This window comes from Chiloscyllium plagiosum, unplaced genomic scaffold (assembly GCF_037043375.1).
Source record: "Chiloscyllium plagiosum isolate Xiang-an unplaced genomic scaffold, Cpla_swu_hap1 HiC_scaffold_17, whole genome shotgun sequence".
Lineage (NCBI taxonomy): Eukaryota > Metazoa > Chordata > Chondrichthyes > Orectolobiformes > Hemiscylliidae > Chiloscyllium > Chiloscyllium plagiosum.
Window position 1 is genome coordinate 32,230,886 of NW_028270155.1, and position 10,397 is coordinate 32,241,282.

Genomic DNA, 10,397 nt, shown 5'->3' on the forward strand with positions numbered 1-10,397 from the left:
ACAGCAACAAATGTCAGATTTTGATATGAGCTTTTTACAGCCCTCCTGGTAACACCAATTCATGAGTAGTTTGGGCAGGACTGCTACACCTGTCAGGTGTGTAGAAATGCTAATAATGGTAGCAAATAATAGCTTCATTAACTTTAAATTTGAAAAGTGAAACCAAATGGACAATTATTTTTTGTAATTCTGAAAAGAGGTACAAAGAAAGTAAGAGGTTCAAAATATAATTTGAAAAAGACACTTGCAAAGGATATGAAATTATAAAACTACATCAATAGGAAAAAAATGGGGCTATGAACATATGAAAGCAGATGTTATAGAGTGCATTTTGAGAGGATTTGTAGCTCAGGTTGAGGTTCTGGATGTAAGTTTGCTTGCTGAGCTGGAAGATTTGTTTTCAGACATTTCATCACCATACTAGGTAACATCATCAGTGAGCATCCGGTGAAGTACTGGTGGTATGTGTTTAGGTTTCCTTGGGTCGGTGACACCATTTCCTGTGATGATGCCATGATGCCAAGAGGTCTGAGACATCAGTTCCGAGATGTCTTTGATGTAGCGGTGAGAAGCTGGGTTTCTTGATGCGTTTTGTCTGCTTGTTTGCGTTTGTTGTTGAGAAATCGGTGTACTGTGTTCATTGGGTACCCGTTCTTTTTGAATACACTGTATAGGTGATTTTCCTCTGCTCTTCGCAGTTTCTCTGTGCTGCAGTGTGTGGTGGCTCATTGAAATAACATTCTAATGCAGTTTCATTTGTGGATGTAATAAAGTACAGACTTGAGACGGCCCAGGAAATTCCTTATGAACTCAACCTGTTAGCCTTTCTTGGTTCGTCCCAGAGATTGTACCTTTAGTAGTCTGGAATAAAAAAAACTCTCACAGACAGTTTAGTTTAATTTTAATCTTTCCCTTCATTTCCTAATTGACATTCTCAAGACCTAAGATTGAGGTTGAACAAGGAGATTACAATGATCATTTGTCTGCTTCAAATGGAGCATTGTGTTTCTGGTTATCACATTTTAGGAAGGATGTGAAGGCTTTAGACTGGGCGCAGAAAGGATTGACATGAATGATTTCAGGAAAGTCATATTTCAGTTATTTAGTTTGGAGATGCAGGAACTGGTCATTTTAAAGACAGAGAGATTTGTAGAGGCATTTAAAATTGTGAGTGCTTTAGACAGAGCAGATACAGAGAAACTGTTCCATTGGAAAATAACCAGATTATGCCCATATGAAGTGTTTGGCAAAAGAAATGCACAACTCAAGAGTTTAGGGCCTCTCAAAATATCGCAGGCCTCAAGTGAAAAGCAGGAAATAGGAAAAAGTTATTATTACAGAAAAACGTACAGGACTTGGAACAAAGGCAGATAAATGCTGTACATCTCTATGACTCTAAATTAAAAGTGAGAGAAATGGCTTTTAAATTAAATGGACCCAACATATAGATAAATGATGATGTAACTGAGCACTGAAATAGTTTTGGGAGATCGAGCAGTCTACCAGGAATTATATTATTGAATTACACTCCTTACTTTAATTTCAACTTGATGTCTTTCCTCTGCATCTTCCATTTCTCTATCTTTATTTCTTAATTCTGATTTCTTCTCCTCCAGTTGCCGCTTTGTGATCTCCCAAAAAGTGTGGATTTTGTCACGTTCAAGCTGAAAATAATTCCGTTCTTCTCGTTCTCTGTCAAGTTCTTCACGCAGCCGAACAATGTGCTCCTCCAACTGTGTATGGTCAATAAAGAATAATTTTCGCAAGGTTTGTGAAGGTTTGTAGCTCAGGTTGAGGTTTAGGGTGTAGGTTTGCTCGCTGAGCTGTAGGTTTGATATCCAGACATTTTATTACCTGGCTAGGTAACATCATCAGTGGCGACCTCCAAGTGAAGTGAAGCTGTTGTCTCCTATTTATATCTTTCTCCTGGATGGGGTTCCTGGGGTTTGTGGTGATGTCATTTCCTGTTCGTTTTCTGAGGGGTTGATAGACGGCATCTAGATCTATGTGCTTGTTTATGGCGTTGTAGTTGGAGCGCCAGGCCTCGAGGAATTCTCTGGCATGTCTTTGCTTGGCCTGTCCCAGGATAGATATGTTGTCCCAGTCGAAATGGTGTTTTTTTTTTCATCCATGTGTAGGGCTATGAGGGAGAGGGGGTCGTGTCTTTTTGTGGCTAGCTGGTGTTCATGTATCCTGGTGGCTAACTTTCTTCCTGTTTGTCCTACGTAGTATTTGTGACAGTCCTTGCATGGAATTTTATAGATGACGTTGGTTTTGTCTTTGGATTGTAACTGGGTCTTTTAAGTTTGTTAGTTTTTGTTTGAGAGTGTCGGTGGGTTTGTGTGCTACTAGGATTCCGAGGGGTCTCAGTAGTCTGGCTGTCATTTCTGAAACTTCTTTGATATATGGGAAGGTGGTCAGGGTTTCTGGCTGTGTTTTGTCTGCTTGTCGTGGTTTGTTCAAGAACAACCCATGACATGCAGACAAAACACAGCCAGAAACCCTGACCACCTTCCCATATATCAAAGAAGTTTCAGAAATGACAGCCAGACTACTGAGACCCCTCGGAATCCTAGTAGCACACAAACCCACCGACACTCTCAAACAAAAACTAACAAACTTAAAAGACCCAGTTACAATCCATGGACAAAACCAACGTCATCTATAAAATTCCATGCAAGGACTGTCACAAACACTACGTAGGACAAACAGGAAGAAAGTTAGCCACCAGGATTCATGAACATCAGCTAGCCACAAAAAGACACGACCCCCTCTCCCTCATAGCCCTACACACGGATGAAAAAGAAAACCACCATTTCAACTGGGACAACACATGTATCCTGGGACAGGCCAAGCAAAGACATGCCAGAGAATTCCTAGAGGCCTGGCACTCCAACCACAACGCCATAAACAAGTACATAGATCTAGATGCCATCTATCAACCCCTCAGAAAATGAACAGGAAATGACATCACCACAAACCCCAGGAACCCCATCCAGGAGAAAGATATAAATAGAAAGCAGGAGACAACAGCTTCACTTCACTTGGAGGTCGCCACTGATGATGTTACCTAGCCAGGTAATGAAACATCTGGATATCAAACCTACAGCTCAGTGAGCAAACCTAAACCCTAAAGAATAATTTTTCAGCTGAAACCCCGAAACACCAAACTCTACAGATACAGAATCATATCATATAGGTTATTTAGCATGTCCTAAATTGGCAATCTAATTATTGCTGTTTTCTGTTGTGCTTCCAATTTATTTTTCCGTTTCAGTATTTATCCAATTTTTAATTTGCTTCCACCAATATTTCAGGCAGGGTGAATCAGATCATAACAACTCATTGTAAAAACAAAATTCTCATCTCCTCTCTGGTTCTTTGGTCAGTCGCATCCTTGGATTATATAGTCATAGAGTCACACAACGCAGAAACAGTCTTTTCGATCCAACCAGTATATGCAGATCATAGTCTGAAACTAAATTAGTCTCATGTGCCTGCACTTGATTCATATCCATCCAAACATTTCTTACTCATATACTTATCTAAATGTCTTTTAAATGTTGTAACTGTACCCGGATCCACCACTTCGTCTGGAAGTTCATTCCACATACAAACTATTCTCTGTGTAAAAGAATTACCCCTCATGTCTTTTTAAAATCTTTCTCCTCTCACCTTAGAAAAATATACTGCCTGTCTTGAAATCTCCAATCCTAGGGAAAAGGAACCTGCTGTTTACCTTATCTGTACCGCTCATTATTTTAAAAATCTCTATAAGATTCTCAATCTCACAACCTCTTATACTCCAGTGAAAAAGGTCCCGGCCCATCCAGCCTCTCCTTATAACTCAAACCCTCCATTCCCAGCAACATCCTGGTAAATCTGTTTTTGAACACTCTACAGCTTAATAATACCTGTCCTATATCAGGGAGACCAGAACTAGATACTTCAGAAGAGGCCTCACCTACCTTTTACACAACCTCAATAGAACGCCTATGCTCAAAGATCTGAGCAATGATGACAAACATGCTAAATGCCTTCTTAACCACCCTATTTAAATGTAATGAAAACTTCAAAGAATTATGTACCTGAACCCATAGGTTTCTCTGTTCTACAACAATGCCCAAGGCTTGGACAACCAACTCCCGGAAAATACTGATCAATCTGCCACAGATATTGTTAATACATAATTTTGACTTTCACAAAACAGATGCATTTACCTGCTCCTTGGACATTTCCTCTGTAGAAAGGCCATCGATCACTGTTGGCGTTTTTGCTTTCTTGCCTCCTTTTCCTTTCTTCTTTTTGGGTGGCTGTTTAATGGAAAACCATATGACATTCCTTTTGCAAAACACAACTAAACATAATGAAACCTCTTAGTAAGGTTAGTAATGCTAACATTATGGCCAAGAATACTCAGTTTCCAGAGATCGCAATGTTACAGTTTAGAATGAGCAGTTTTGCTTCTTTTCATACTTTTAACAAAAGATTCATTCATCTAACATTGCCGTTGATAATTTTGCAAAATAGTAATGGGCATACATTTTTGATTAAATAGAAACAATTCTTCCTGAACAAGGGCCTCTTATTAAGAACATGTCGAGGAATCCTCGAATGCAGCAATAGAAAAGATCATCATCAAACCCATTCTGAGGTTTAAATGTCAAGCTGATACTTTGAAGGCTATTGTGAAAGGTTAAGTGTGTCAAACATCGTGTAAATGGCTGAGTGTGTAGTTCAGGGCAGGTGGGTCAGGACGAGTGGTGGTGTGGTGGGCTTAGATTGGGGGGGGGGGGGGGGGGGACAGTGGTGTGGTGGGCTTGGATTGGGGGGGGACAGTTGTGTGGTGGGGGTTGGTCCAGCAGTTCTTGTTGGACATGGAGGTGTTGGGTTTGGGTGAGTGCTGGCTCCATTGGGGTGGTGAAGGTGATAAATGGTGAAGTGGAGAGAAAGGGTGGTAGGATGTAGGTGGAGAAGGTGTGGGGACGGGACAGGAGGATAAGGGGAGTTGGGGGGGGGAGGGAGGGGAAATTGGGAGGGAAAGGCAGGAGATAAGAGGGAATTGGGAGGGGAAGGGGCAATTGGGAGAGAAAGGGCAGATGAGGGGCAATTGGGAGGGAAAGGGGTAGTTGGGAGGGTAAGGGCAGATGAGGGGGAGTTGGGAGGGAAAGGAGCAATTGGGAGGGAAAGGGCAGATGAGGGGGAGTTGGGAGGGAAAGGCAGATTAGGGGAGTTGGGAGGGAAAGGGCAGATGAGGGGAGTTGGGAGGGAAAGGCAGATTAGGGGAGTTGGGAGGGAAAGGGCAGATGAGGGGCAATTGGGAGGGAAAGGGGTAGTTGGGAGGGAAAGGGCAGATGAGGGGGAGTTGGGAGGGAAAGGCAGATTAGGGGAGTTGGGAGGGAAAGGGCAGATGAGGGGGAGTTGGGAGGGAAAGGCAGATTAGGGGAGTTGTGAGGGAAAGGGCAGATGAGGGGGAGTTGGGAGGGAAAGGGGCAATTGGGAGGGAAAGGCAGATGAGGGGGAGTTGGGAGGGAAAGGGGCAATTGGGAGGGAAAGGCAGATGAGGGGGAGTTGGGAGGGAAAGGGGCAATTGGGAGGGAAAGGCAGATGAGGGAGAATTGGGAGGGAAAGATGCAGAAGAGTGGCAATTGGGAGGGAAAAGGGTAGATGAGGGGGGAGGGGTATTGTAGGAGGAGGGAAAGATGTGAATCTGTCCATCCAGACTTTAAGGTTCTTGTTTGAGCTTTCCGGCTTCACATCAACACTCACCATCTTGACGATGTTGCCGCTCCGAACAGTTATTCCTGTACCGTCTATTTACCGCCAGCACCATGGAAACGCCGTCAGGGACACGGCGAGCAAATGCCGCGAGACTCTGTGTGCGCGAGGAGGGGTGAAAGTGGCCCGGGTGGGGGGGGAGGGAAGAGGCGAAACTCATGGGGGGGGGCTGAAACACATGTGGAGGCGGGGCTGGACCCGTGTAGGGGCGGGGCTGGACCATGTGGAGGCGGAGCTGGACACGTGTGGAGGCGGGGCTGGACCCGTGTAGGGGCGGGGCCGGACCGTCTGGTGGCGGGGCTGGACCATGTGGAGGCGGAGCTGGACACGTGTGGAGGCGGGGCTGGACCGGTGGGAGGGGCTGGACCCGTCTGGGGGCGGGGCCGGACCGTCTAGAGGCGGGCTGGACCCATGTGAAGGCGGAGCTGGACCGGTGGGGGGGCGGGGCTGGAATCTATTGGTAAAGGCCACTCCAAACTCTGCATCTGATTTTAGCATAAAACCCGGGAGTCCCACGCTCCTGATCTTTGGGCACCCGGTACGGAGGAAGGAGGGCAGGTCTGAAGACCTCCTCGTGGGTCTGCTCCTGGGCCTGGCCAAACTGGCCATCAACAGGTCCAGGCAGCGGGCCGTGGAGGGGGTCGTTAAGGCCGACTGCCTGCCCCTCTTCCGCGGTTACGTTAGGGCCCGGGTGTCCTTGGAGAAGGAGCACGCGGTGTCGACCAACACCCTGGAGTTGTTCAGGGAGAGGTGGGCGCCGCAGGGAGTGGAGTGCATCATTTCTCCCTCCAATTCTATTTTGATTTAGTCCCTACCCTCCCCTTCACTGTTTTGATCACACAGCACTGCCCTTTGATGTGAAGGGCAGTGTTTGTCACTGGCCACTCGGGTGTTTTCCTATCTTCCTAAAAAAAAATAAAACCCGGGAGTCTTTAGAATTGCAGTGAAATAATCCAGAACTTTCATCGCATTAAATGTCACTTAGGGATATTTGCAAAAAGAGAAACTGGAGTAAAATTAATTTATAATCATGCCCATGGTAATGGATTGGATTATATGGCTTTGTTCTAAAAAAGGTTCCCGCAATATTTCTACCCCCTTTCCTTCCCAATTCTCTCTTATCTCCTCCCATTCCTTCCCAATTGCCCAGTAGCCGTCAAGATCTCAACTTCTCTGAGTTTTAATGGCAGCAACCGATTTCAAGGAGCAGTTGGGGACTTGTAGGACATCTCCCAAACGTCGGCCCACACATGAATCTGGACATTGCTGATGCCATTTCTTTAGATCACAACTGTTTCTATTCTTTCACCATTACAAGAAGCGTTAGGCAACCCAGGTAGCGGGAATTTCCACCATTACTATTTTCCCTCAGTTTGCACTGCTTTGAGAGCACCCTATTATGAATCTGCTGAGTTTATTAACAGAAAAGGCATCCATTCCATCAATATTCAAACATACTGGATTTTGGAGATCTGCACAAGAATCCTGGAAACTTCCATGATTATTATACATTAGAAAACTTCCTGCTTCCTTCCTAAATCCTTGGGCCATACCTGGGATGGCTGTTGGGACATAAGGTGAAGGGCTTTTGCCCGAAACGTCGATTTTGCTGCTCGGTCGCATGCTGCCCGAATTGCTGTGCTCTTCCAGCACCACTGATCCAGAATGTTGGGACATAAGGGCTACCCCGGTGGAAAATGTGTGTAAGTGTTGCTTCTGCAGAAGTCACCTACTCAGAAGTCATAAAGACTCAAGTGTGCAGAAGTGATAAGACTCAGTGTTGAGTCAGCAGAAGATATAAGACTCAGCTATCAAGGGAGGTTGCACGCTAACAACAGGCCACAGATTAGATTCCTGATGAAGGGCTTTTGCCCGAAACATTGATTTTGCCTGTCCTCGGATGCTGCCTGAATTGCTGTGCTCTTCCAGCACCACCAATCCAGACACAGATTAGATTAGCAGCTGCACAGAGCAATACAACTGTCACGTATGAGGTAAAAGGGGAAGTACAGAGAGGCTCATAGAAACTGTATAAATGTGCACTAATATTATTCAGGAGTGTGCCTACTTTTGCTTGTCACCTGGTCTTGCAAGAATGTAAGAATAAAGACTGCTTCGGAATTTGACTTGGACTAAATTTATTTGGCCGTGAGCTTCGTTTCTCACAATTGGGGGCCTCGTCCAGGATTACTGTCATCACCGGCGGAGTGGTCACCGTCGATGACTGGGAAGACGCATCCCATTCCTTTTAGAATGGTCCTGTGTCTTTCGTCGATGGGTGCCCCGTCCGGTCAACTGACGAGGATCCTAGGGGAGTCATTCCGAACCAGGGCAGGAAAATAAGGCAGGCGTGGAACAGTAGGCACAGCTGCAGTCAGGCAAACTCCGTGCACAGACCAAGGTAAGAAAAGGGACTTTTAAGTATTGTCTTGGTGACTGGAAGTGTGATACCTGTCAAATTAAGGGACTGACGGGTTGAACACTGGGATGTAAAGGATAACATCCCTCCGGAAAGTCCATTGGGAAGGATGTTGAGGAATTGGAAACATAATTCTTGTACAAGGGAGAAGGATCAGAAAACTATGATAAAATATTGTTGTTTTGTTTGGACCAAAGAGAGTATTCATCCACCATCGGTCTTTTGGCCAAAATATGGGTCGAACGAGGCTTGGCTCTGTCAATTGTTGAAATTATATGTTGAAGTTATATGTTAATAAAAAGCAACCTTTCTGTAAAAAGGAGTCCGACTATGCCTCCTGCTGGCAGGGCAGTCGAGACACACGTTTATATAGCATGAAAACTACGGGGGAGGAAGATGAGGAACGGGTGAAGGTCGTGAGGTCAAAAGTCCCAAAGAAAGGACAGACGAAGGAATTAGAACAATTAGAAAAGGATATTGAGAAATATCCATTCTTGAAATCCAAGGAACGACACCCCGAGACAAATCAATACCCTCTCAGGGAAATTTACTTACTTACAGTGTGGAAACAAGCTCTTTGGCTCAACAAGTCCACACCGACTCTCCAAAGCGCAACCCACCCAGACCCATGCCCCTACATTTACCCCTTCACCTAACACTACAGGCAATTTAGCATGGCCAATTCACCTAACCTGCACATTTTTGGACTGTGGGAGGAAACCGGAGCACCCGGAGGAAACCCACGCAGACACGGGGAGAATGTGCAAACTCCACATAGACGGTTGCTCGAGGCGGGAATTGAACTCGGGTCTAGCGCTGTGAGACAGCAGTGCTAACCACTGTGCCACCGTGCCGCCCGTAGGTCAGGGAGTAATTGGCTTCATTAGTGCCCCTCTAACAAGCGGAGTGGTTCGAACCTTTAAGAAGGAAATGAAATCCCTTATTAAAGATCCTGTTGGTCTTTCTGAACAAGTAGATCAATTCCGAGGTCCCAGTTAATACTCTTGAATGGAATTGATGTCTATTTTGAATATTCTCTCCACAGAAGAGAGGGGAATGATTAGAGGGGCAGCAATGCGGTTGTGGGAATGAGAACACCCCCCCGGGGCGGGAGTCATACTGGCCGAACAGAAGTTTCCCAACACAGATCCAGGATGGGGGAGCAATAATCTAGATCACCGAATGCAGATAGAGTCATAGAGATGTATAGCATGGAAACAGACCCTTTGGTCTAACCTCTCCACGCCGACCAGCTATCCCAACCCAATCTAGTCCCACTTGCCAGCACCCAGCCCATATCCCTCCAAACCCTTCCTATTCATATACCCATCCAAATGCCTCTTAAATGTTGCAATTGTCCCAGCCTCCATCACATCCTCTGGCAGCTCATTCCATACATGTACCACCCTCTGCGTGAAAACGTTGCCCCTTAGGTCTCTTTTATATCTTTTCCCTCTCACCCTAAACCTATGACCTCTAGTTCTGGACTCCCCGATCCCAGAGAAAAGACTTTGTGTATTTATCCTATCCATGCCCCTCGTAATTTTGTAAAGCTCTATAAGGTCACCCCTCAGCCTCCGACACTCCAGGGAAAACAGCCCCAGCCTGATCAGCCTCTCCCTATAGCTCAAATCCTCCAACCCTGGCAATATCCTTGTAAATCTTTTCTGAACCCTTTCAAGTTTCACAACATCTTTCCAGAACTGCATGCAATATTCCAACAGTGGCCTAACCAATGTCCTGTATTGCCGCAACATGACCTCCCAACTCCTGTACTCAGAATTCTGACTAATAAAGGAAAGCATACCAAATGCGTTCTTCACTATCCTATCTCCCTGCAACTCCACTTTCAAGGAGCTATGAACCTGCACTCCAAGCTCTCTTTGTTCAGCAGCACTCCCTAGGACCTTACCATTAAGTGTATAAGTCCTGCTAAGATTTGCTTTCCCAAAATGCAGCACCTCGCATTTATCTGAATTAAACTCCATCTGCCACTTCTCAGCCCATTGGCCCATCTGGTCCAGATCGTGTTGTAATCTGAGATAACCCTCTTCGCTGTCCACTACACCTCCAATTTTGGTGTCATCTGCAAACTTACTAACTGTACCTCTTATGCTCGCATCCAAATCATTTATGTAAATGACAAAAAGTAGAGGACCCAGCACCAATCCTTGTGGCACTCCACTGGTCACAGGCCTCC

General features: G+C 45.5%; 1 protein-coding gene across 3 annotated transcripts in view; it reads right to left on the minus strand.

Annotated features, from left to right (window-relative positions):
- drc4 (dynein regulatory complex subunit 4) overlaps positions 1-5,904 on the minus strand; it is a 44,240-nt gene extending 38,336 nt beyond the window's left edge. For all 3 annotated transcript variants that reach the window (XM_087995801.1, XM_087995800.1, XM_087995799.1), the window contains exons 1-3: positions 5,770-5,904; positions 4,221-4,313; positions 1,536-1,733 (exon numbers count right to left, since the gene is read on the minus strand). In XM_087995801.1, coding sequence (XP_087851927.1) covers positions 1,536-1,733; positions 4,221-4,313; positions 5,770-5,772 — 294 coding nt within the window. In that variant the 5' untranslated portion in view covers positions 5,773-5,904. The remainder of the gene's footprint in view (positions 1-1,535; positions 1,734-4,220; positions 4,314-5,769) is intronic.
- Between the last annotated feature and the right edge of the window lie 4,493 nt (positions 5,905-10,397).